Here is a 27,345-nt window from a genome sequence, read left to right as displayed (position 1 = left end):
AGAGGTCTGTAAGGGGCATGCATAAGAGCACAAATGTGCCTACCGTTCCTGTCCTATTGTTTCCTTTCATTATATCCAATTAATATAGTTATTACATACTTATACTCATATATATGCTTACATATTGTGTAGTTATTTCATGCTTATGCTTATATATACTGTGTGACAAAATAAATAAATAAATAAATAAATAAATAAATAAAAAGTTAGTAACCCAGTTGTTAAATGAAGTCCTTGATTTACAACTGCAGTTGAGCCCAAAATTTCTGTTCCTTAAGCGAGATGGTTATTAGGTGACATTTGCCTCATTTTACGACCTGGCTTGTCACAGATGTGACCCTGGGACACAGCAAAGGTCATAAAATGTGAACCAGTTGCCAAATGTTTGAATTTTGATGATGTGACCATGGGATGCTGCAAAGATAGTAACTATGACAAAACGGTCATAAGTCACATTTTTCAGGGCCATTGAAACTGTCAAGGGTCACTGAATGAACTGATCACATGACCCTGGGACAATGCAACTGTCATAAAAGCATGCCAATTGCCAAGGGTACCAAATGTTGATCAGGTGACCATGGGGAGGCTGCCACAGTCATAAGTGTGAAAAATGGACATAAGTGTGAAAAAGTCATAATCACTTTTTTGAATGCCATGGTAACTTTGATCGTCACTAAACAAAGAGTTCTAAGTTGAAGACTACCTCCATGTGAATTCAATCATTATTTTATTTCTTAAATTTTACAGGTACCCAACTCACACATAAGTTAGTCCAGAATAGAATAGAATAGAATAGAATAGAATAGAATAGAATAGAATAGAGAATAAGGAAAGATGAGCCTCTGGTGGCTCAACAGGCTAATGCAGCCTGTTATTAACAGCAACTGCCTGCAATATTGCAGGTTCAAGTCCCACCAGGCCCAAGGTTGACTCAGCCTTCCATCCTTTATAAGGTAGGTAAAATGAGGACCCAGATTGTTGGGGGGCAATAAGTTGACTTTGTATATAGTATACAAATGGATGAAGACTATTGCTTGACATAGTGTAAGCCGCCCTGAGTCTTCGGAGAAGGGCGGGATATAAATGCAAATTTAAAAAAAAAGATTAGAATAGAATAGAATAGAATAGAATGGAATGGAATGTGGAGTGATAGAATAGGATAGGATAGGATAGGAAAGGATAGGATAGGATAGGATAGGATAGGATAGGATAGGATAGGATAGGATAGAATTCTTTATTGGCCAAGTGTGATTGGATACACAAGGAATTTGTCTTTGGTGCATATGCTCTCAGTATACATAAAAGAAAAGATACGTTCGTCAAGAATCATAAGGTACAACACTTAATGATAGTCATAGAATAGAATAGAATAGAATAGGAGCTGGAAGGGACCTTGGAGGTTTTCTAGTCCAGCCCCCTGTTCAAGAAGGAGAACCTATACAATTTCAGACAAGTGGCTGTCTAGATTCTTCTTAAAAACTTCCAGTAATGGAGCGCCCATGATAATTAAGAAGCTTGTCCATGTATTTGCGGTTGTTATTAGAAGGAATTATCCAGTTGCGATATACAGATCGTTCTCGACTTACAAACACAACGGACTCCAAAATTTAGTAAAAGATTTGTTAAGTGAGTTTTGCCCCATTTTACAACCTTTCATGCCACTGTTGTTAAGTGAATCTGGGTTCCCCCATTGACTTTGCTTGCCGGAAGGTCGCAAAAGGCATGACCTTGGGACACAGCAACGGTCGTAAGTATGAACCAGTTGCCAAGCATCCAGATTTGGATCACATGACCCAAGGGATGCTACACCGGTCGTAAGTTTGAAAAACGGTCATAAGCCACTTTTTTCTGGGCTGTTGTAACTTTGAGCGGTTCCTAAATGAACGGTTGTAAGTCGAGGACTGTGTGTAGTGGTTAAGGTACTGGCCTGGAAAGTAGTGTTGGAAGAAATATCCATCTGGGTTCAATTCCAAGTGGGGACAAAGACACTGGAAACATGGAGACTGCTTGGAAAGATGGTTTAATGGTGGTCAGGATCACATGGCTTGAGATCCTGAACAGAAAAGGGCCGAGATCCTGTGTGCTCCCTGGTTTTATGCTTTTTCTGAGCTTTGAACTTTCTGGGGCACAGGAAGAGTATCCTGATTGGTTGTCAGACTCCCAGTGGGTGGGGGTCTTAGTTAACATTGTAGGTGTCCCTCAAGCTTGCCTGAGCCTTGCCATGTGGTGAGTTTCTATTCTATTGTGTTGCAAATGATGGCCCATTGACAAAGGTGGGGGGGATTGAGTGAGCTTGGCTGAAGCCTTAATTGCCCATTGACAAAGGTGGGGAGAATGAGTGAGCTTAGCTGAGGCTTTTAATGGCCCATTGACAAAGGTGGGGGGAAGTCAGGAAGTTGCAGGGAGCTGCTTTGTCTTTAAAACATGTTTCTCCATTTCTCATCCAGGGAAATATATTTTGCCTTTTTAAATATTTTCTAAAATATTCATTCTTCTAGAAGTGGGGTGGGTGCTAAATTCCTACAGTAGGATTCTAGTCCTGCTTGAGGCATGAAAGCCAGCTGGGTGACTTTGGGCTAGTCCTTCTCTCTGAGCCCGTCCTACCTCACAGGGTTGTCCTTATGGGGAAAATAGGAGGAAGGAGGAATAATATATATATAATTTATATATATATATAATTTATTTATTTATTTTGTCACAATATATATAAATATCATACGAAAAGATTATATAGTATATAAACATATATATGAGTAAATATATAAACATATATATGAGTAAATATTAAAATATTATATTATATATAATATTATATATAATATTATATGTTGGCCGTCCTGGATTACATTTCACTAAATAAAAGTAAAGCCAGAAAAGAAAGGAGTGTGGGGGGGGAAAAATAGGCTCCCCCAAAATACGTTTTTTAATGAGCTTTTGTGGGAACCCATAGAGAAAGACCTCCTGTTGCCTAGAGCGCCTGGTTGAACGTTGCGATCGGCCGCGAAATCGCCCCTTGGGCCACCCAATCAGCGCAGCTTCCGGTCCACCGCCAACCATCCCCCACCCCCACCCCCTCCTCTGGGCTTCAGGGCAGAGGTGACTTCCGCGCACGCTCCGCGACGCATCCCTTCCGTCCCTTCGCCGCTCTCGAGTCAAGATGGCGTCAGCAGCGGAGGCGTCGTCGTCGTCACGTGACCGGAAGCTAGCCTAGATTTAGCTTCCGTTTCCTGTTTTGGCTGCTGCGGCTTCTTTATTTAGCCGCCCCCGTTTCACCGTTTCGAGGCCGTTCGCGCTTGTTTCGGGCGGGCTTCGGAGGTCGCGGGCGGGAGGCGGCCATGAAGAAGTTCTTCCAAGAAATCAAAGCGGATTTGAAGTTCAAGACGGCCGGCCCGGGACAGAAACTCAGCGAGTCGCCTAGGTAACCGCCCCTCCCCCCCCATCGTAAACAGAGGGAAGGTCCCGGTTGGGTCCCCAACCTGGCGCCCGCGACCGACACTCCCCCCCCCCACCAACCTCCTTTCCCAGCCTTGGGAGCTGCGGTCCTTCCAACCACAGGTGGGAGGAGGGGAAAAAAAAGGATTTGGGGAGGGGAGGGGATTGTAGAGAACAAAAGGGTGGAGGGACCCCTTGAGGTCATCCAACCCAACCCCGCTCCAGATTGGAAGCCCAACCCCTGGTTCTAGTTCTGACCTCGGTTTTTTTTTTAAATTTATTTGAATTTATATCCCGCCCTTCTCCGAAGACTCAGGGCGGCTTACACTATGTCCAGCAATAGTCTTCATCCATTTGTATATCATATACAAAGTCAACTTTTATTGCCCCCCCAACAATCTGGGTCCTCATTTTACCTACCTTATAATGGATGGAAGGCTGAGTCAACCTTGGGCCTGGTGGGACTTGAACCTGCAGTAATTCCAAGCAGCTGTGTTAATAACAGACTGTCTTAGCAGTCTGAGCCACAGAGGAATATTGCCATTCATTCATTTATTCATTCATTCAGAATAGAGCTAGAAGGGACCTTGGAGGTCTTCTAGTCCAACTCCCTGCTGAAGCAAGAGTCCCTATACCAGGGGTCTCCAACCTTGGCAGCTTTAAGACTTGTGGACTTCAACTCCCAGAATACCAGCAAAGCTGGCTGAGGAATTCTGGGAGTTGAAGTCCACAAGTCTTAAAGCTGCCAAAGTTGGAGAGCCCTGTTCTGGACCATTTTTTTTTTATTTGCATTTATATCCCGCCCTTCTCCGAAGACTCAGGGCGGCTTACACTATGTCAACCAATAGTCTTCATCCATTTGTATATTATATACAAAGTCATCTTTTATTGCCCCCAACAATCTGGGTCCTCATTTTACCTACCTTATAATGGATGGAAGGCTGAGTCAACCTTGGGCCTGGTGGGACTAGAACCTGCAGTAATTGCAAGCAGCTGCTGTTAATAAAAGACTGTCTTAGTCGGTTGAGCCACCAGAGGCCTAATTATTTCACAAACACCCACACCTACACACCTATTAATCCCAGTTTAACTCCCATTAAACTAAACTTGGAAGAAGTTTCTTTGTGAGAAAGCGAAGCGTTTGCAAAGGAAAATAAAAAAAAAATATTTTCTTTTAAAAAGTCCAATTGACTTTTTTTGTGGTGGGGGGGGGAAAGGGGAAAGCACTTTTGGGACGAACCCACGATCTTGGATGATTGAGACTCTCCCACAGGTGTTAAGAAGTATATTTAGAAATATTGAAAATATGATCCGGTCTGTCTTTCTCTCCCTCTTCCTCTCCCAGTGTTAGTAGAGAACAGAAAGATACATGCAAATACATACATACATACATATATGTGTGTGTGTGTGTGTGTGTGTGTAGGTCTTTGGTTGTTCGGGTTTTCTCCCATGTAAAATTGGAAGTGTGTTGGCGATGTTTCGACGACGTCTCATTCGTCATCTTCAGGCTTCAGCTTCGTGCTTCTGGGAGCAAAAGCACGAAGAAGCACCCAGAAGCACGAAGCTGAAGCCTGAAGATGACGAATGAGACTTCGTCGAAACGTCGCCAAGACACTTCCAATTTTACATGAGAGAAAACCCGAACAACCAAAGACCTACATACAAAAACCCGTGAAAACCTCAGAATCTATCTATCTATCTATCTATCTATCTATCTATCTATCTATCTATCTATCTATCTATCTATCTATCTATAAAACACATCACATAACGTTAAATAGCTACCTCAATACCTCAAATACCTTTGAGGTAGGGCAGACTTGAGCCCCAAAGTCATGAATGAATGCTAAAGCTACAGGGAATCCTCATTTAGCGACCACAGTTTGGAAACTTGGTCATTAAGTGAAGAGGTTGCTAACTGAAATGCAGCGCTGCTTGTGAGATCTACTTCACTTTTCCTGTGCTTTGCAGACCCGTGAAGATAATTAGGATGGCGACCTTCTGCGGGGGTCGGTTGTCAAGTTTTATGCCTTCGATTCTGTCTTAATAGAGTATTTATTTATTTATTTATAATTACATTTTTATACCGCAGCATCTCCCGAAGGACTCACGGCGGTGTACATCCAATATTAAAATACACATAACACTATGATATAAATAAAATAAATAAACACTATTTAAAAACAATTTAAAAACAAATATTTAGTGGCCGAATCACTAAAACGGTCAAAGACCGATTAAAAACCCATTAAAATTTCGCTAACATAATTCTTAGGCTAGTCCCGCTCGGTGAAATAATAAAGTCTTTAGTTCACGCTTGAAGGCCCAGAGGTCGGGTAGTTGGCGTAACCCCGGAGGTAGCTCGTTCCATAGGGCTGGTGCTGCCACAGAGAAGGCCCTCCCCCTGGGGGCCGCCAACCTACATTGTTTGGTCGACGAATAGAATAGAATAGAATAGAATTTTTTTTTTTATTGGCCAAGTGTGATTGGACACACAAGGAATTTGTCTTGGTGCATATGCTCTCAATGTACATAAAAGAAAAGATACGTTCATCAAGGTACAACATTTACAACACAATTGATGGTCAATATATCAATATAAATCATAAGGATTGCCAGCAACAAAGTTACAGTCATAACTGCGAATGGTTGCTAAACGAGGCAATTGTTAAATGAAGGGTGACATGTAGTTTGATTATGGGGTTATAGTAACCAAATCTTGCAGCTCTGAATGGGCTGCTCTCACTTTTGAATTCATGGCGGGTAGGAGTTGCCAGTTGCGTCAGCTGCCCTTCCAGCCCTGCCTTAGGCATGAAAATGGTTTGGGGCTGATCACCAGGAGATTGTGAATTCTAGTCCTCTCTTAGACAGGAAAGCCAGCTGGGTGACTTTGGAGCCAATCACCAGGAGACATTGAGTTCTAGTCCTCTTCTTAGGCATGAAAGCTATCTGGATGACTTTGGGCCAATCACCAGGTGATGGTGAGTTCTAGTCACACCTTAAGCATGAAAACTAGCTGGGTGACTCTGGGCCAATCACCAGGAGACTGGGAATTCTAGTAACACTGTCGGAATGAAAGCCACCTGGCTGACTTTGGGCCAATCACCAGGAGACGATGAGTTCTAGTCTCATTTTAGGCATGAAAGCTGGCTGGGTGACTCTGGACCAGTCACCAGGAGACTGGGAATTCTAGTAGCACTGTCGGAAAGCCACCTGGGTGACTTTGGGCCAATCACCAGGAGCCAGTGAGTTCTAGTCCTGCCTTAGGCACCAAAGCCGGCTGGGTTACTCTTGGCCAGTTGCTTTCTCTCAGCCCAACTCACTTCCCACAGTTGTTATTGTTGGGGGGGAAAGGATGTACTCTTCGCACTTTTTTTTTTCTTTTTGGGTTTTTCCTTAGTTTGCATTAATTTTTATCTTTCTAAACTTTAATCAAATCGTTTAAAAAAAAAGAGAGAGAGAGAGAGAGATGACTGATAAGCAGCCTCTTCTTATGAAGGAGATATGAAGTCTCGATCTCGGAGCTTTGTAGAGTTTTAATCCGGCTGGCGTACTGGGTTGCTAGGAATTTAAAACTAGACTGCACCGGGTGACCCTCTGGCCCTTTATGATGCTGTAGGGAGAGAGGTGACACCAGAGAAGGGGACACATTGCATTGGCTTGTTTGCTGAGCCTGGGTATGTCAGAATGAGCCACAGGCCCCAATGTCTTACTCAGTTCATTCCTTTGTATTTGCTGCTGGAAAGTGTCCTGTGATTTGCCTGCGGCTACCCCCTCTATATGAATAGGTTTGTATCTCTCTCTCTTTAGGATAGAACTGAGCTGGAAGGGACCTTGGAGGTCTTCTAGTCCAACCCCCTGCTCGAGCGGGAGACCCTGTGCCATTTTAGACAAGCGGTTGTCCAATCTCTTCTTAAAAGCCTCCAACTTCTGCAGGCAAGCTGTTCCAATAGTTAATTGTCCTCACTATTAGGAAGTTTCTCCTTAATTCCAGGTTACTTCTTTCCTCGATGAGTTTCGATCCGTTACTTCTTCTCCTGCCCTCAGGTGCTTTGGAGAATAGCTCGACTCCCTCTTCTTTATGGCAACCCCTGAGATATTGGAACACAGCTATCATGTCTCCCCTAGTCCTTCTTTTCATTAAATTAGACATATCCAATTCCGGCAACCATTCTTTGTATGTCTATCCTCCAGCCCAGTGGTGGGTTTCAAAAATTTTTACTAGCTGTTTCGTGGGCGTGGCTTGGTGGGTGTGGCGTGGCTTGATTGGCGCGGCTTGGTGGGCGTGACAGGGGAAGGATACTGTAAAATCTCCATTCCCTCCCCACTCCAGGGGAAGGTTACTGCAAAATCCCCATTTCCTCCCGATCAGCTGGGACTCAGGAGGCAGAGAATAGATGGGGACGGGGCCAGTCAGAATTTTTACTACCGGTTCTCCGAACTACTCAAAATTTCCGCTACTGGTTCTCCAGAACTGGTCAGAATCTGCTAAAACCCTCCTCTGCTCCAGCCCCTTAATCACCTTCGTTGAGCTTCTCTGCACTCTTTCCAGAATCTCAATATCTTTTTTTATATGGAGGTGACCAGAACTGGATGCAGTATCTCAGTATCTCTGAGCTTGGTTGTTCCTTTGCAGATGTTTCGTGACCCAACTAGTGGATATCATCAGGGCTAGAAAAAGGTGGGGTTTACAGAGAGGAGGATGAAGAAAAAAGGAAGAAGAAGAAGGGGTGATGAGGAAGACGAGGATGAGTATGGCAGTGGCCCCCAAACGTTTGAGCACAAGGGACCGGTTCCATGGAGAGAGTTTTTTTGCCGCACACTGCAGGGGGTTGTATGGTTTCACGTGCTGCCTGCATCCCACGAACGGGGCTTCACTTGTTTGCGTAGCCCGGTTTCTGGCATGATTCAGGGACTGGAGGTTGGGGAATCCCTAGATTATGGGGTTCTGATGTTTACTTGCAGACTTTTCCTGACCCAACTAGGCAGGGATGAAATCCAGCAGGTTCTGGAAAACCGGTAGCGGAAATTTTGAGCAGTTCGGAGAACTGGCAAATACCACCTCTGGCTATACCAGAATGGGGAGGAAATGGAGATTTTGCAGCATCCTTCCCCTGCCACGCCCACCAAGCCACGCCCACAGAACCGGTAGTAAAAAATTTGGATTTCACCACTGCAACTAGGCAACAAAATGCGTGTTAGAAAAGAGTGGGGTTTGCTCTCTTTTTATATACTAGTGGCTGGCTTTATCATTTGTTGGTGCGCGTGTTTTTGGCGGTTCCTTGACTAGGCTGTTGTTTACTGTTCGATTGCCTGAGTTGGTAGTTTTTTGAGGCGTTATTTACTGCTTGATTGTTGGTCCGGTGTTCATCTTGGTGTTGCTTATTCGGGTATTGACTGCTGGCGAGACGGTGCCTTATTTCCTTTTTAGCTTTTTGACTGTCTCTTTCAAATGGTGTGTAGAGGTTGCTTATCTCTCTCTGCCTGTTGATGGCTGATTTGTCTAAGTGGCCAGGGCACCCAGGAATTCTGTAGCGTTTTTGAACTCAACTTGGTCTAGGTCAAGACAGTTGTCAGATCCCTAATGTGATACAGCCATTCAAATGGAGGGAGTGGGGAGCATGTGGGATAAGCTGTATTTTATAACCTTTTTCCTGGCGCCTAAGCACTGCAGTATTCTCACCTTTTTTGGGAATGTAATAAGGAGGGAGGGCCATGTGTTGTGTTGTGTTGTGGTCCGCCAGCAGCCTGCAGAGCTGGCAGCGGAGTCGGACAGTGAGGAGGCTGGGGAGGACAATGGGCTATTCCTGGAGTCAGAGGAAGGCCTGGACAAGGGCTCTGCGTCGGAGGCAGAGATGGGGCCAGGGTCATCTGGGAGTGATGCGTGGACTCCGGAGCCTCCAGAGGCGGACAGTAGAGAGGTAGAGGAACAGGAGGAGCCTGTTCCTAGTACACGCATGCGAAGAGCTGCCAGAAGGCAAGAGCAGCTGAAGTAAAAAGGACAACTCAGGAGTAAGGCCAGAAGATGATTGGCCCCTCTCAATAAGGCTTAAAAGAGCAGCAATGAGCCGTTGGGTTCTTTGTAGGAAAGCAATGTTGATTCCATTGCTTCTTGTCAGCATCTCTTGAACTTTGTGGGGGTTTTGCCAAGAAAAGCCTTTGGCAGGTTGACAAAGACAACAGAGGTTGGTGATAAGGCCAAAGGACTGTTTATGAAGAATTTCTTTTGGACTAAGCTGAGAATGAATTAATTCTCAGCTGTTTTAATAAAATAAGTTTGTTCAGGACTGAATTTTGTTTGGTAATCACTACTTGGGTCTCAGTCGCAACAGATTGTTTGTGGAAGTGGAAGAAGACCCTGGGAACGGCTCCTTACCTGCTTCTCAGGACGGGTTGTTACAATGACATCTTCACACCTATGGATTGGCTGGACTGGAGGGAGGGATTTCTAGCTGTATTGTTTGGGAGGGAATTTAGAGTCTGCTTCGCCTCGTCCTGCTATCAATTCTCCTCAATAAAAGGTTCCTTTTGAAATACCACGTTTTCAAGAGTCTATACTTTCTTGGGAAAGGAGGAGAGGCCAGGGCCTTATGATTGTTTTCAAGCGCTAGTTTCTGTTGAACTTTGGGGCAAAAGAAATAATCCACAGGTGGGAGGCCAGTTGTTGTCTTCTGGATTTATGGAGGGTTTGATGCCTGTTGGGGCTCCGAGCCCTGTCAAGAATTTTCCTTCTGGTGGATCTGCTGAACGTCATCTCTTCTTTGCATTAGCTGAGATACAACGGGACATAATTTTTCTTTATTTTGAATTATTCCCTCGATGGATTGTAGAGCGAGGATCTTTTCTCAGTGCTGTAGAAGGGAGTGGGGAGAGAGAATGAAAATTGTTATATGGGTAGCCCCAGATTTACAACAGTTTGTTTAGTGTTCAAAGTTACAATGTCCCCCCACAAAAGGGACTTACGTCCATTTCCCCCCACACACACACACACTTACAACCTTTGCAACCTCCTCCCGATCGCATGATCAAAATTCAGACGCTTAGCAACCGATTCATACTTAACGATGGATTCATACTTACTTACGTGATCCCGTTTGGCCACCACCTTTTTTTTTTTTGAACAAGTTTTTATTGATTTTTTAGTTTCCCCCCCTCCTACACATATACATCATATCTTATACAATTCAATATATTCAAATATATTTTACTTAGTTACAGTTTTTGCCAAAATATTCTTTTTTCATAGTGTTTTATTCATTTCCTAATATTTCCTTGCTCATTTTATTAAGTCATATCTTCTTTCGCCCTCAAGTTCTAATTTCTCCATTTTTATTCGTGTTCATTCTCTTTCCTTCCTTCTTTTAACTATTTCAATTTTTATCCTAATATATTCAAATATATTCGGGGTTGTCTTTCTTCCATTTCACCTTTTCGTTTTCACAGCAATCCTTTCTTCTCCTCTCACTCCTTTCCCTCCCTCCTTTCTTCCTCCCTCCTTTCTTTTCTCCTCTCCTACTCCTTCTCTACTTCCCCTTCCTTTCTCCCACCCCACCCTACTTCCTCCCTATCTAACCTTCTCTCCTACTCTTATTTCCCCTACCTTTCCTCATCTCCTCTTCCCTTCTTTCTCTCTCCCTCCTTCTCCCTTTCCATCTCTCTCCTTCTTATCTCTCTCCATTGCTGTATTTATTTTCATATCAATATTTCTGGTGGCCACCTTCTGACAAGCCCAGTCAATGGGGAAGCCAGATAAAATAGAATTAGAATTAGAATTAGAATTAGACTAGACTAGACTAGAATAGAATAGACTAGAATAGACTAGAATAGACTAGAATAGAATAGAATAGAATAGAATAGAATTTTATGGGCAAGTGTGATTGGACACACAAGGAATTTGTCTTGGTGCATATGCTCTCAGTGTACATAAAAGAAAAGATACCTCCATCAAGGTACAACATTTACAACACAAATGATGGTCATAGGGTACAATTTAACACTTAATGATACAACACTTAATGATAATCACAGGGCACAAATAAGCAATCAGGAACAATCAATATCAATATAAATCACAAGGATTGCCAGCAACAAAGTTATAGTCATACAGTCATAAGTGGAAAGAGATTGGTGATGGGAACTATGAAACGATTAATAGTAGTGCAGATTTAGTAAATAGTTTGACAGTGTTGATGGAATTATTTGTTTAGCAGAGTGATGGCCTTCGGGAAAAAACTGTTCTTGTGTCTAGTTGTTCTGGTGTGCAGGGCTCTATAGCGTTGTTTTGAGAGTAGGAGTTGAAACAATTTATGTCCAGGATGTGAGGGATCTGTAAATATTTTCACGGTTCAACGTAAGAAATACGTTGGTTAAGATTCCACTTAACCAACGTATTGCTAACATAACAATTGCAGTGCTTCACTTAAGAACCGTGGCAAGGAAGGTCATAAAACGGAGCAAAATCCACATCAGTTCCTTGGTAACAGAAACGTTGGGGCTCAGCCATGGACGTAAGTCGAGGACTACCTGCAGATCTAAGAACAATGACAATCGTTGTGGGGTTGTCCTTAACCTTCTGACATTTGCTATCCCGGTTGTTTTCCAACAGGGAAAAATCCACCAAAGAGAAACCCAAACCGGACGCTGCCAAATGTCGCCAGGGGCCCACCAACGAAGCTCAGATGGCTGCAGCCGCCGCCTTGGCCCGGCTGGAACAGAAGCCCAAACCTCGCCCTCTCTCATCCCAAGACGCCATCCGGAATCAGGGTAAAAGTGTTCGGAGTAGCTTTAAGAAGGGGCTGCGGTGTTTGGAGCGGCCGCGGAAGGATTGAAGCCGCTGTGCAAGGATTACAGCGGCTGAAATCTTTCCAGAACCTGGTCCAGAAGCGGTTGGCCAAACCTTGGCCTGCTTCGCCCTGGTTGATGGAATCAATCGGCTGGCATTTTTCTGCAGGGATGGAGAGCAGTAGGAAATAAAATGAGTCCTTGACTAACCATCAGCCATTCAAATAGAAATAGCCCTTAGACTGACGTACTGCTTTATGGTGCTTCGCAGGCCCTCTCTAAGCGGTTTACAGAGTCAGCCTCTTGCCCCCAACAATCTGGGTCCTCATTTTACCGACCTCGGAAGGACGGAAGGCTGAGTCAACCCTGAGCTGGTGAGGAATGAACCCATAGCACTCAGCAGAGTTAGCCGGCAGTACTGCATTTTTAGAGAGAGAGAGATTAGATAGATAGGTAGAGAGAGGGGTGTGTGTGTGAGATAGAGACAGAGAGAGAGGGAGAAAGACAGATGATAGAAATACCACTTAGCCTCACATACCCCTTCACGGTGCTTTCCAGCCCTCTCTAAGCGGTTTACAGGGTCAGCCTCTTGCCCCCAACAATCTGGGTCCTCATTTTACCCACCTCGGAAGGATGGAAGGTTGAGTCAACCTTGAGCTTAGTGAGATTCGAACTCTGGCAGTCAGCAGAATTAGCCTACAATACTGCATTCTAATCACTGCACCACCAGGGCTCTTAGAGAGAGAAATGATTGATTGATAGATAGATAGATAGATAGATAGATAGATAGATAGATAGATAGATAGACAGACAGACAGACAGACAGACAGACAGACAGACAGACAGACAGACAAATAGGTAGAGAAATAAATATAGATATAGATAAATATAGAAAGATAGAGAGATTGTAGATAAACAGAAGAGAGAGAGATGATAGATAGACAGACAGACAGACAGACAGACAGACAAATAGGTAGAGAAATAAATATAGATATAGATAAATATAGAAAGATATTGTAAATAAACAGAAGAGAGAGATATGATAGATAGATAGACAGACAGACAGACAAATAGGTAGAGAAATAAATATAGATATAGATAAATATAGAAAGATAGAGAGATTGTAGATAAACAGAAGAGAGATAGATAGATAGATAGATAGACAGACAGACAGACAGACAGACAGACAGAGAAATAAATATAGATATAGATAAAGATAGAAAGATAGAGAGATTGTAGATAAACAGAAGAGAGATGATAGACAGACAGACAGACAGACAGACAAATAGGTAGAGAAATAAATATAGATATAGATAAATATAGAAAGATAGAGAGATTGTAGATAAACAGAAGAGAATGATAGATAGATAGATAGATAGATAGATAGACAGACAGACAGACAGACAGACAGACAGACAGACAGACAGACAGACAGACAGACAGACAGACAAATAGGTAGAGAAATAAATATATATAGATAAATATAGAAAGATAGAGAGATTGTAGATAAATAGAAGAGAGAGAGATGATAGATAGATAGATAGATAGATAGATAGACAGACAGACAGACAGACAGACAAATAGGTAGAGAAATAAATATAGATATAGATAAATATGGAAAGAGAGAGAGATTGTAGATAAACAGAAGAGAGAGAGATGTGTGATAGAGGCAGAGAGATGATAGCAATAGATACTCTTATACCGCTTTATGGTGCTTTCCAGCCCTCTCTAAGCAGTTTACAGAGTCAGCCTATTGCCCCCAACAATTTGGGTCCTCATTTACCGACCTCAGAAAGGTGGAAGGATGAGTCAACTTTGAGCTGGTCAGAATCAAACTGCTGGCAATGGGCAGAATTAGCCTGCAATGCTGCATTCTAACCACCACGGCACCGAAAAAAATAAAAACTTTTATGACCAGTCTTCACAGTTAACGAAAACTGAGTCAGAATTCAGTCATGCAATCAAAATTTGGACGCTTGGCCACTGACTCATATGTATGACGGTCACAATGTCCCGGGGTCAGGTGATCCCCTTTCGCAAACTTCTGGCGAGCGAGGTCAATGGGGAAACCAGATTCACTTAACAACTGTGTGACTCACGTAACAACTGTAGGGATACAATGGTGGTGAGAAAGGTCGTAAAATGGAGCAAAACTCAACTAATGTTTCACTTAACAACAAACATTTTGAACTCCGCTGTCGTAAGTCAAGAACTACCTGCATAGGTAGTCTTGGACTTACAACGGTTCCCTTATTGATCGCTTAAAGTTACAGTGACACTGAAAAAGGGGACTTCTGATCAGTCCTCGCACTTGCGACCGTCGGAGAATCTCCACGATTGCCTTCCCAGCTGGCTTCTGACAAGCCAGATCAATGGGGAAACCGGATTTGCCTAACAACCACGTGATTCACTTAACAACGGCAGTGATTTGTTTTAACAACTACATCCCCTTCCCCCGCCAACGAAAAGGTGGTAAAATCAGACCACGACTCGCTTAGCAATGGAAATTCTGTTCCCAGTTGTGGTCGTAATTCGAGGACTTCCTGTCCTTCGCTTCCTCCGTTTTAAAATCTTGTTATTCATCGGCTTGTTTCCTCTTTTTGTTTTGTGCTTCAGTGAAAAAGGAGCTTATGGCCGAAGCGGCTGCGAGCGATAAGGGGCTACCTGTGGATCAGAAGGTACGAAAAGAGAATTCATCTTTAATTCGACATGTCTTGACGGCAGCGAGAATTGTATTTGCACAGCACTGGAAAAATGAGGAAACCCCTTGAGATGAAAAATATAGTCCAAAAAAATATTCAGATTGTGCGGAAATGGATAGGTTAACGACTGAGAATCAGAACTTTCTATTATGTTAAGATTGGACGGCCAGGATGACTGTTGTACAAGCTGCATACAGGCAGCCCACAGAATAACAAGCGCTAAGGGACCTTCTAGTCCAACCCCCTACTCAAGGAGAAGACCCTATATAGCATTTCAGACAAATTGTTGTCCAGCCTCTTCTTAAAAACTTCCAGCTTTTACAACTTCTGGTGGCAAGTAGTTCCACTAGTTAATTGTTCTGACTGTCAGGAAATTTCTCCTTAGTTCTAGGTTGCTTCTCTCCTTGATTAGTTTCCACCCATTGCTTCTTGTTCTACCCTCTTCTTTGTGGCAACCCCTGAGATATTGGAAGGCTGCTATCATGTCTCCCCTGGTCCTTCTTTTCATTAAACTAGACATACCCAGTTCCTGCAACCGTTCTAAGCCCAGTGGGGGCAGGCTTGTCTGGGGCAGATTCCTCATCCTCTGATAAGTTAAAATCTGCCATGTCTTCTTTCCCCCCCAAAAAGGAATCCTCACTGTGGTGGGAAGGGGTGGGAGAACGTGTGCGTTGAACCAGTTCAACACCAGTTGTCTGGTGTGATGGCTTTCAGAGTGGGATCTCTGGCCTGAAGATCCAGTTGGAAAAGGGGTTGGAAAACCTCTCTGAGTAAAGGCTGAATCAATGCCTTGAGAAATAGTTTGAATAATAAGATGGCGTATGTCCTGAGGAATACTAGGATTGCTGTCCTCTCTCTGAAGGGTCCCCGCTGCTGTGGGGGTAAAGGTGGCAGAAGGTGCCTGATGAGGTGGTTCTGGCACGGGTCTGGAAGTGTCCCCAAATACTGCAGTGACTGTCTCCTGGTTTTCTCCTGAACCACTTGGGAGAGTGGGGGACCATCCAGGTTGGTTTAACAGGGGCTGATGAGAAGCCTCAGTCTGCTGAGGAGAGGTAGAGTCTCTGATGCCCACTGGGGGGACAGGATCTTCCCTGCAATCCTCTGCTAATTTTTGTTTGGCATTATCAAGTTGCCTATCCAGGGCACGCTGCCTTCTTAAGGCAGCCCTTTCTGCAGCAGCAGAGGTATGATGAGAGCCAAAGATTTGGCTCTGGTAGAGGGTACCCTAGATTTGGATCTGCTTCTATGAGTGGCTGGGGCCACGTTGGAATGGTGTCCCTGGGAGGGTGAGGAAGAAGCCCGGGAAGAAGAGCTGCTGCGGTCAGCCATCTTGGAATAGAGGCCTGGAGTATGTTCATATGTTTTAGCCTCCAGTCCCCTAATCATCTTTGTTGCTCTTCTCTGCACTCTTTCTAGAATCTCAGCATCTTTTTTACATCGTGGCGACCAAAACTGGATGCAATACTCCAAGTGTGGCCTTACCAAGGCCTTATAAAGTGGTATTAACACTTCATTCGTTTAGTGAGTGAAGTTAGAACGATGCTGGAAAAAGTGGCTTATGACCGTTTTTCACACTTAACAACCGTTACAACCGTCCCCAGGGTCACATTGGAGGAACGAGTCAAAGTCGTTTCTCGCCCACGGTCTTGGTTTCTAATCCTCTCAGCTAGGAATCCTTCATCCTTTTGCATAGCTGGCTGGGGAATTCTGGGAGTTGAAGTCCATCCGTTTCAAAGCTGCTTAGGTCGAGAAACTCTTGCTCTAATTTAATTCCTCCTTTTTTTCCCCCCCTTTGGTTAGAATTCTTTGCCTGATGTCGAAGAAGACCCTTCCTCCCTGTCCGTCTCGGGCGTCTACTTCATTTGCCCGCTGACCGGCATCACCGTCCGAAAAGACAAAAGGGAGGCGCAGATAAAAAACGCCATCCTTGAGGTAAAACTTTGTCCTTTTGAGGATTGCGGGAGAATCTCCGCCGGTCCCTTGTCTCACCGGCTCTTCCTCTTCCTCCGCCAGCACGCTGCCAGAGATCCCGTGGCCGCCTCCATCATGCAGATCCACACGTTCAACAGGGACCGGGAGAAGGTCAAACTCGGCGTGGAGACCATCGCAAAGTAGGTGGTGTGGTTTTGTTGTGACCCGGGCCCGAGTAGGTAGTAGGAAACTCAAGTCAGTGAAAAAAACAAACAAACTTTATTCGAACAGCTGAGAATTACTCCATTCTCAGCGTAGTTCAACTAAATTAAAGCGAATTCCTTCCAACACAAATTCCTCAGTCCTATCACCAACCTTGGTCCAATTAGGCAAACTGCCAAAGGCCTTTCTTGGCAAAAGTGCAGAAGACACCGATACAAAATAAATGTAAGAAGACGAAGCTATCAACATTGTTTTCCGGCAGAGCCCAAACACCGTCTTGGCAGTCAACGAGGGCTCTTGGCAGACGCTGGCTCTTTTGCTGCCAGAGCTGATAAGAGCCGGCTAATTAAGCCATCCTTCGGACGGAGGCGAGGAGGACATAACGAGTATGTGGCCACAGGAGACTGCAAATGGCTGTATAGGTAGCCACGTTGTAAATCACCAAATGCACACCTTGTAATATCAGATCCAGGTCGTAAGTTCTCTTTTACAGATAGATCATAACTTTGAAAAGTCACTAAGCAACCAGTTCATAAGGAGAGAACTGCTCGTAATAAAGACCTGACTTATAATCACTCATTTAGCGAGTGAAAGTTACGACGACACTGAAAAAAGTGACTTAGGATCGTTTTTCGCATCACAACCGTTGCAGCGTCCCTGTGGTCACATGATCAAAATCCAGACACTTGGCAACTGACTCCTATTTATGACGGTCGCAGTGTCCCGGGTGGGTCACGTGATCCCCTGTTGCGACCTTCTGACAAGCAAAGTCAATGGGGAAGCCAGATTGACTTAACAACCGTGTTCCTAACCTAACAATCGCAGGGATTCACTGAACAACTCTGGCAAGAAAGGTCATAAATTGGGGGGGAAAAACTCACTCAGCAACAGAAATTTTGGGCTCAATTTTGGTCGTACGTCGAGGACTACCTCTGTAAGATACCCCAAGTCTTGTCTGCTTTTCTAGTAAACGTGAACCAGATTTGAACAAAGATTCCATTGTATATCATGTAAGCAGACCTGGTCAGAAATGGGAGACAGAGAAATAACAAAGAGTTGGAAGGGACCTTGGAGGTCTTCTAGTCCAACCCCCTGCTCAAGCAGGGAATGCGCCGATATCAACATACACACACCTTTATTACTTTTCCTTCCCAGGTACCTTGATAATATCCATCTCCATCCGGAAGAGGAGAAATATCGGAAAATTAAGATGCAGAACAAAATTTTCCAGGTGAGCTGCAGCGGGAATCCGTGCACCAATTCCCTCTAAAAGAGAAGCAATGAATAAGAGAATCCTGGCCCCTCGAGAGGGCAGGTGGAGCTCTTGGTCTCCTGGTAGAAGTTGAGATAAAGCTCACCTGAAAGAAGAATTAGCCTTCATGAATCTTCTCCGACTTTTTTTTTCTTTCCAGGAAAGGATCCACTGCCTGGAAGGAGCAGACCAGTTTTTCCAGGCGGTCGGTTTCGAAAAGGTTGCTCTGGATGTCGCCGGACAAGGTAAGCCTTCATGTGGACTAGTGTTCCCTAACCCCGCTAGACCCGCTTCCGCTATTGTGCCTGTTCCATCATCCTCTACCTTGGGGACACTCCGTTTGGTTCTCTCTCTCTCTGCTTTTGGGGTGTCTTTTCACCAATAGCCAATGGGGTTACGGTGGCTCAGGGGCTAGGACGTTGAGCTTGTCGATCGAAAGGTCAGCAGCTCAGCGGTTCGAATCCCTAGTGCTGCCGCGTAACGGGGTGAGCTCCCGTTACTTGTCCCAGCTTCTGCCAACCTAGCAGTTTCGAAAGCACGTAAAACATGCAAGTAGAAAAAATAGGGACCACCTTTGGTGGGAAGGTTACAGCGTTCCGTGTGCCTTTGGCGTTGAGTCATGCCGGCCACATGACCACGGAGACGTCTTTGGACAGCGCTGGCTCTTCGGCTTTGAAACGGAGATGAGCACCGCCCCCTAGAGTCGGCAACGACTAGCACATATGTGCGAGGGGAACCTTTACCTTTAACCTCGACTTAAAAACCACAACATTTCCATTGCTACGCAAGGTGGCTTTTAATTGGTCTCTTCACACGTCATCCTTAGATGAAGCGTGCAAACCAGTGTCTGCATTTCCTGCGTCGGATGAGGAGAGCCCATCTTTCTCCTGTCCTGGCCACTTTTTACAAAGGCAAGACTGAGAATGTTTTAACAAATTACATCTCTGTTTGGTTTGGTGGCCGCAGTGGCTCTGATAGAAAGTCCATACAGAGAGTGGTGAGGACAGTGGAGAAAATTATAGGAAGCTCACTTCCTGTCATTCAGGATACTGCTTATAATTGCTATTTGTTTAGAACTCCAAGCATTGTTAGCGACCCTGCACACCCACTTCACAGTCTATTGGTCCCCTCTGGAAGGAGGTTTCGAAATATTTCTAGCAGGACTACCGGATTCTGTAACAACTTTGTTCCCTATGCCATCTGGTCTGGTAAACTCGCAAGATTTGTTTCTCGCGCCATGTACATGTATACATTCAAACTAGACTGTGTCGTTTCCCTGGGTCATATAATATATATGGGTATAGGCATAATTTTGTATTTGTTTGTTTTGTCATTTTTATGTAGTGTATATTGGAAACCTTTTGAGAGCTGTATGCAATGAAATTTCATTTTAATGTAAGCAGATTAGTGTACATTCAAAGTGATTATAAAGTTAGTCTAAGTCTAAGTCCTTTCTGGACCGGGATGCCTTATGCACAGTCACTCATGCTCTCGTCACTTCTCGCCTGGATTATTGCAATGCTCTCTACATGGGGCTACCCCTGAAGTGCACTCGGAGACTCCAGTTAGTCCAGAATGCGGCTGCGCGGGTGATTGAGGGAGCTTCACGGTGCTCCCGGGTAATGCCTCTCCTGCGCAGTCTGCACTGGCTACCTGTGGTCTTTCGGGTGCGCTTCAAAGTTTTGGTTACCACTTTCAAAGCGCTCCATGGCTTAGGGCCCGGGTACTTACGGGACCGCCTGCTGTTACCTTATGCCTCCCACCGACCCGTACGCTCTCACAGAGAGGGTCTTCTCCGGGTGCCGTCCGCCAAGCAGTGTCGGCTGGCGGCCCCCAGGGGAAGGGCCTTCTCTGTTGGAGCACCTACCCTCTGGAACGAACTTCCCCCCCGGCTTGCACCAAATATCTGACCTTCGGACCTTTCGCCGGGAATTAAAAACTTACTTATTTATCCAAGCGGGACTGGCCTGATTTAAAATTTTTAAATTTTTTAAATTTTAAATTTTGTAATTTTATATGGGGTATTTTTAGGTTGGGTCAATTGACGGTTTTAATTCGGCCATTATTGAATATGTATTTTAAATTGATATTTTAACTTTGTATATTTTTTATTGTTTTTATGTATGGCTGTACACCGCCCTGAGTCCTTCGGGAGAAGGGCGGTATAAAAGTTTAACTAACTAACTAAATAAATAAATAAATAAATAATTATGCCTGATCATTGTGACTTTTTCTGCCACAGTTAAGCGAACGACTGTGGTTGTTAAGTGAATCACGTGGTTGCTAAGTGAATCCGGCTTCACCCCCCTCCCCTATTTACTTTGCTTGTGGCAAGCTGGCTGGGGGAGTTGACCAACGGAGATCACGTGACCCTGGGATGCTACAACTGTCATAAATAACACAACCATTGTGGCATTCCCCCTGGTCACATGATCAAAATTTAGAGGCTTGATAATTGGTTCCTATTTATTGGGGTGTGTGTGTCAAGTGATCTCCTTTGGCGACCTTCTAACAAAGTCGAAAGGAAAGCCAAGATTCGCTTAACAGCCCCTCCAGCTGCCGAATAAGAGGAGGCATGGGAGTCAGGGAGCTCTGAAGGGGAAGGAGAAGAGAGAGAGAGAAAGAGAGAGAGAGGGCAGGGGGGCAGAGCCTGGGCCATCCATCAGTCCTCAGATGGAGAGTCAACAGCCCCCAGGTCTGGAGGTAGCTGATGAGGAAGAGGAGGAACAGCTGGGTCCAGTGCCTGATGCACAGAAGGCAGAGGAGAGGAGAACAGTGGAAATCTATGGGCCAGTCCTTGGGACAGAAGAGCCACTGCTGCTAGCAAAGCTCCGCCCTAGTTCTAGGGGAGAAAAGTCAGGGGGCGGAGATGAATAGGTGTGGCAGACAACTGTTCAACTTCCGGACGGACGGGCTTGTTAGCCTGCGGCAAGAGAAAAACTTTTTGCTGGGGCCGCCGTCACTCCTATTAAAGGAATCTTTTGAGTTCACGTCAGAGGGTTTGTCCTGTTTGGGGAGCTGGGTGAGAAGAGGCCCTTTTTGTTCTTCCAGAAGAAGCCACGGAGGACTTCTACCTGTTGAAGGACGAAGCCTTGGAAAAGCTGGAGGACCTGAAGGAGCACAAGGAGAAGCTGCTGAACGGGGAGCCGGTGAGGGCCAAGCTGGATCGACAGCTCCAGATCTTCAAGCCTTCCCCACAAGCGTCTCACTTCGAGCTGCCGAGCGACTTCTTCAACCTCACCGCGGAGGAGCTGAGACGGGAGCAGAGGATACGGTGAGTGAGTGACCCCGTCGGTCGGATCCGGTGGGTCGTAAACCCAGCCTTTCCCGCCATGTGGTTTTCCTGGCTTGGCCTGGGCTTTGTTTATAGATAAGTCTTTGACTTACAACAATAGTATAAGACTATTGCCTTATACACTGTAAGCCGCCCTGAGTCTTCGGAGAAGGGCGGGGTATAAATGTAAACAAAAAAACAAAAAAAAAACAATCCATTTAGCGACTGTTCAAAGTGTACAGCGGTTCTGGAGAAAGTGATTTCTTTGCAGGGGGTCCTCGAATTAACAACTGTTCGTTTAGCGACCGTTCAAAGTTACAATGGGACTGGAAAAAAATGACCAAGTTGCCAAGTTTGGAGACCCCTGACTTAAGGGACCAGTCGTAAGCCGAGGATTCTCTGTCCTTTCCGCTTTTCACCCTCTTCTCTTCTCTCTGAAGGACAGACGCGGTTGAGAAGGCCTCTATGCTGAGGACGAAAGCCATGCGGGAGAAGGAGGAACAGCGAGAGCTGAGGCGATACAACTACACCCTCTTACGCATTCGCTTCCCTGACGGGTACATCCTGCAAGGTAAAGGGAAGGGGGGGGGGCCTGGCGGTTGGCCGCGCAGCAGAGATAGTCCTCGACTTAGGACCACAATCGAGCCATAAATGTCCATTGCTAAGCAAAGACACTTGTTAAGTGAATTTTCCCTCCTTTTGCAACCTTTCTTGCCATAGTTGTTAAGTGAATCCGGCTTTCCCCTCCGTCGGCTTTGTTTGTCAGAAAGTCGGAAAAGGGGATAATATAACCCGGGACACTGCAACCGTCATTAATCTGAGTCAGTGATCAAGCGTCTTGAGTTTTGATCACGTAACCGTGGGGATGCTGCAGTGGTCGTAAGAGTGAAAACAGGTCCTAAGTCACTTTTTTTGGTGCTGTTGTAGCTTTGAACGACCACTAAGTGAATGGTTGTACGTCGAGGACTACTAATAAAATAGAATAAAATATATAAGTATATATATTTAAATGTATTTTTCGGAGTATAAGATGCTATGGAGTATAAGACGCACATTAGTTTTTGGGGAAGAAAATAAGAAAAAAAAAATCTGCCAAAATCCATCGGTATTCATCTGGCTAGTGAGAGAGTTGAGGGCTGTTTGGAAACTGAAACAGTATTTGCTGTGTGAGCAACAAGGAAGGAGACAGCAAGGAGCCTGGATGTGGCTTAGCTCTACAGCTGAGAGTCTGTGCTGAACTATAAACTAGTCTGCTGCTCAAAACTGAAACTGAAAACTCCTCTCCTCTGCTTGTGTTTTGCTTGTATTTACTACCACGTTGGAAAACCTGCTTTTGGTATTGTATATTTACTTTGTCTGTTACGTTATATATAAAGAGAAGTTACTGGATCCTGCTGAATCAGTGACTTGTGTGTGCTTTCTGGATGTGATTGCTGCTGCAAACTCTGACAGTCCTTGCAGCAAATAGCGAACAGCCAGGTCAGCTTCAGCACATTATTGCAGCCTGATTCAGCAGGAGCAGCTGATTGGTGGGTGGATTGGCCTCCGGAATACCCCCAATCAGCTGTTCCAGGCTACAGGGATTGCCACAAATATTGCCACTTTCGTGCCTTGTGTTTTTGGCTACATTCGGTGTATAATTTTTACCCTCTTTTGGGGTGGGTGGGGAAGTGTGTCTTATACTCCGAAAAATATGGCAAACGTAGTCCCCGATTTACGACCACAGTTGAGCCCAAAATGTCTGTTGCAAAGCAAGACAGTAAGTGCCCCATTTTACGAACGTAAGTGAATCACTGCCATTAGTCACCTGGTTGTGAAGTGAATCTGGCATCGACTCCGCTTGTCAGAAGGTTGCAAAAGGGGATCACGTGACCCCGGGACGCTGCGGCCGTCATAAATGTGAGTCAGTTGCCAAGCATCTTTGATCATGTGACCGAAGGGACGCCACAAAGGTCATAAGTGTGAAAAACAGTCATTAAGTCGGGTTTTTTCAAGTGCAGTTGTAACATCAGACGGTCACTAAACGAATGGTTGTAAGTCAAAGGTTACCTGCAGTTAGCGAAGGCTTCCTGGAGTCAGGTGTTCGGTGCACCCAGCCCGGGAGCAACCAGGAATTCTGGGAGTTGAAGTCCACAAGTCTTAAAAATTGCCAGGTTTGGAGACTCGCATCTTATGTGAAATCCTGAAGAACCACTGCTGGTTTCTATGGTCTACTCCTTTATTTATTTATTTATAATTTAATTTCTATACCGCCCTTCTCCCGAAGGACTCAGGGCGGTTTACAGCCATATTAAAACACAAAGTACAAATAACAAATTTAAAACAGAATTAAAAACAAATATTTAGTAGGCCGAATCAGTTAAAACGGTTATAGACCGACATAAAACCCATATTAAAATTACAATTTAAAAAATTACACTTAGGCTAGTCCCGCACGATGAAATAGTAAGGTCTTCAGTTCACGTTTGAAGGTCCGGAGGTCGGGGAGTTGGTGTAACCCCGGAGGCAGCTCATTGCAAAGGGCCGGTGCTGCCACAGAGAAGGCTCTCCCCCTTAAGAGTGATTCTCAAGTTACGACTGTAATTTTGAGTTCGGAATTGTGGTCGTTAAGTTATGGTGATTGTTTAAGCAACTTCCCACGGGACTGTGCCTAATTTTCTGAGGTTTTTTCCCCCCCCCCCAGGGCGTCATTAAGCAGATGCGGTCGTTCAGTGAACACTGCCATTACGGCTCCTCTCCGTGCCACAAAAGGCGGCTGAAAACTCATATTTCCCCCCCTCTTCCTCTTGTTCCCGCAGGGACTTTCTACGCCCGGGAGCCCGTGTCAGCCCTCTTCCAATTTGTGCGGGAGACTTTGCAGAACGACTGGCTGCCGTTTGAGCTGCTGGCCCCCGGGGGCCACAAACTGACCGACGAGAACTTGGCGCTCAACGAGAGCGGGCTGGTAAGGATCCGGTTCCCTTAGAGAGAAGGAACTGCCAAGTCTCAGTTTTGCCTGTATTTCTGCGAATTAAAACAATTGAACAGGGCAGTTGCGTTATAGATCAGGGGTCTCCAACCTTGGTCCCTCTTAAAAATTTTGGACTTCAACTCCCAGAGTCTTTGCTGGCTGAGGAACTCTGGGAGTTGAAGTCCACAAGTCTTAAAGGGACCAACGTTGGAGACCCCTGTTATAGATAGTCCTCGGCTTACAACTGCAGCAGTGTTGACATTCAATTTTTTCCCTATTGGTTCTCTGGGCATCGCTTGGGGGGTGGGGGGTGGGGGTTCCTGTGACTGAGTGGGCGTGGCCAACTTGATGTCACTCACGACCATGCCCATTCAGTCACATGATCCCCCCCCAAGCCACGTCCACAGAACCCGGCAGGAAAAAATGTGTGTATGAGCAGCAGAAGGGCTCATAGTGAATGCTGTGGCAGAGAGAAGCCGAAGTTCTCTCCCTCCATGCACAGCGAGCTGCTGCTCCCTTTATGGTCCCCTCGAAGTACCTTAAAGGGACAGGCTGGAGCAGCTCCGCTGTGCATGGAGGGAGAAAAGTCACTATAGGGTGGGGGGGTGAATGGGCTGGGCGAGCGATCGGAAGGAGTGAGCGGCGACAGGTGTCGTGCGCGAGGCCAACCAGGGGTGGTTTTGATCGGTTCAGCGAACCAATTCAAATCGTCTCTACCAGTTCGCCCGATCCGGTCTAAGCCGGTTGAATTTCACCTCTGAATTTATTTATTTATTTATTTATTTATTTGTATTTGTATACCGCCCTATCTCCCTAGGGACTCACAGGCAAATAAAAAGGTACATATAAATACAGAGTAAAATAACAATTAAAAAACTTATTCCACATAGCCAAATAATTAAAAAGAACAGTATATATAATAAAACCCCATTAAAACCTAAATTTAAAATCTAGTCCAGTCCTGCGCAGATGAATAGATGTGTTTTAAGCTCGCGGAAGGTCTGGAGGTCCGAAGTTGACGGAGTCCTGGGGAGCCTGCTCCAAAGGGTGGAGCCCCACAGAGAAGGTCCTTCCCCTGGGTGTCGCCAAACGGCACTGCCTAGCTGACGGCACCCTGAGGAGTCCCTCTCTGTGAGAGCGCACGGGTCGGTGAGAGGTATTCGGTCGCAGCAGACGGTCCCGTAAGTTGCAGGTTGTCCTCGAGTTGCGACCACAGTGGAGCCCAAAATGTATGTTGCAATAAGTGAAACATTCGTTAAGTGAGTTTTGCCCCATTTTACGGGGTGTTTTTTTTCCCCTTGCCACAGCTGTTAAGTGAATCGCTGCAAGTGTTAGGTTAGTCACACGGCCGTTAAGTGAATCCAGCTTCCCCATGGACCCTGCAGGTCAGAAGGTCGCCAAAGGGGATCACGTGAGCCTGGGACACTGCGACCGTCATAAATAGGAGTCAATATTGCCAAGCATCTGATCGTGTGACCTTGCAACAGTTGTTAAGTGTGAAAAATGGTCATAAGTCACTTTTTTCAGTGGCCTAACTTTGAATGGTCACTAAATGAACTGTTGTTAAGTTGAGGTCCATTTGTATTCCTTTAGTTAACTTTAAAAAAAAATAAATCCTCACCACCATTTTTCCAAAATGACTGTTGCAGCATTCCCATAGACACCTGATCAAAATTTGGACCGACACTTGAAAATTGGCTTATATTTATGACGGTCGCAGTGTCCTGGGGTCACGTGATCCCCTTTTACGACCTTCTGACAAACAAAGTCAACAGGAAAGCCAGATTCACTTAATAAACCGCGTTACTAACTTAACAACTGCAGCAATTCGTTTAACAAACGTGGCATGAGAGGTCGTAAAATGGGGCAAAATTCACTTCAATGTCTCACTTAGCAACAGAAATGTGGGGCTCCATTGTCATCGTAATTCGAGGACTACTTGTGTAATAAATTTACGTGCTGCTCCAAGCCCAATTCTGCCTCCAACTCTAAGCTAGTACCAAGTTTCCCTCCATTGTCGGTATAAAAGAAGATATTCAACCCTTAAATTCATCTTGGCCGATTCTTGTATCCACGGATTGATTTTTAAAGACCAGAGGACCCTCATCCGAAAGAAAGGTGATTTTATTGTTTCAAATAAAAGGCAATTAAAAAAACAGGGCCTTCGTAGCATGCAGTGCGTTGCTTTGAATAGTCTCTGACTCCTGTTTTAATTCCCAGAGAATAATTAAAATAGGAGAAACAAGAGAGAAGCAGGTAAGAAGGGTGGATAGGACATAAAAATACTATTTCTGCCCAGGTTACCAGTCAGTAGATTTAAAACACGTAGGCCTTGAGAGAAACGACAGATGGTTCAGAAGATGTAAGGTAAAACTTCTGTGCAAATATTGAATTCTTGGTTGTATTATATAAAGCAGGGGTCTCCAACCTGGGCAACTTTAAGCCTGGTGGCAAAGCTGGATGTAAGGAGTTGTGTGGATGCGAGGAATTCTGGGAGTTGAAGTCCACCGGGCTTAAACTTGCCAAGGTGTCAACTCGCTAAGCATCCCAGGCCAGCTCTCAAGTTGCCATAGGCCAAAGTGGATGGGAAACCTGTGAAACGGCAAGGCAGCCAAAGGCAGACGCACATTCTATGCTTATCTCACTCAAGGTTATATCCCAGGGTTACCCACAGCAGCTGGAGAGGAGTGACTTCTAAAACCGTTGGAGAATGTGATTGATGACACACCCGGGGGGGGGGGGAAACAGGGTCATTATTGGGGTGGAAATTACGTAGGGTCAGAGTTGGCTTCCCTTGGGAACGTGCCGACATGAAGCTCCT

The 27,345-nt window shown here is 45.1% G+C and overlaps 2 protein-coding genes across 3 annotated transcripts in view; one reads left to right on the top strand and one right to left on the bottom strand.

Annotated features, from left to right (window-relative positions):
- Positions 1 to 3,198: 3,198 nt before the first annotated feature.
- UBXN6 (UBX domain protein 6) overlaps positions 3,199 to 27,345 on the top strand; it is a 28,729-nt gene continuing 4,582 nt past the window's right edge. Inside the window, exons 1-10 of one of the 2 annotated variants that reach the window (XM_058163618.1) lie at positions 3,199 to 3,418; positions 12,038 to 12,195; positions 14,830 to 14,891; positions 16,716 to 16,847; positions 16,929 to 17,026; positions 18,204 to 18,279; positions 18,461 to 18,545; positions 21,355 to 21,574; positions 22,015 to 22,145; positions 24,373 to 24,518. In XM_058163618.1, coding sequence (XP_058019601.1) covers positions 3,336 to 3,418; positions 12,038 to 12,195; positions 14,830 to 14,891; positions 16,716 to 16,847; positions 16,929 to 17,026; positions 18,204 to 18,279; positions 18,461 to 18,545; positions 21,355 to 21,574; positions 22,015 to 22,145; positions 24,373 to 24,518 — 1,191 coding nt within the window. In that variant the 5' untranslated portion in view covers positions 3,199 to 3,335. Of the gene's footprint in view, positions 3,419 to 12,037; positions 12,196 to 14,829; positions 14,892 to 16,715; positions 16,848 to 16,928; positions 17,027 to 18,203; positions 18,280 to 18,460; positions 18,546 to 21,351; positions 21,575 to 22,014; positions 22,146 to 24,372; positions 24,519 to 27,345 lie in introns of both variants that reach the window. The other variant, XM_058163617.1, reaches the window with a different exon arrangement.
- The window catches only part of CHAF1A (chromatin assembly factor 1 subunit A), a 58,053-nt gene continuing 40,591 nt past the window's right edge, over positions 9,884 to 27,345 (bottom strand). Inside the window, exon 15 of the mRNA XM_058163610.1 lies at positions 9,884 to 10,283. Within this exon, the coding sequence (XP_058019593.1) occupies positions 10,231 to 10,283 (53 nt within the window). The 3' untranslated portion in view covers positions 9,884 to 10,230. The remainder of the gene's footprint in view (positions 10,284 to 27,345) is intronic.

This window comes from Ahaetulla prasina, chromosome 1 (assembly GCF_028640845.1).
Source record: "Ahaetulla prasina isolate Xishuangbanna chromosome 1, ASM2864084v1, whole genome shotgun sequence".
In the NCBI taxonomy this organism is placed as follows: Eukaryota; Metazoa; Chordata; class Lepidosauria; order Squamata; family Colubridae; genus Ahaetulla; species Ahaetulla prasina.
The sequence above is the reverse complement of the archived record's forward strand: the minus strand, read 5'-3'. Positions and strand labels throughout refer to the sequence as shown.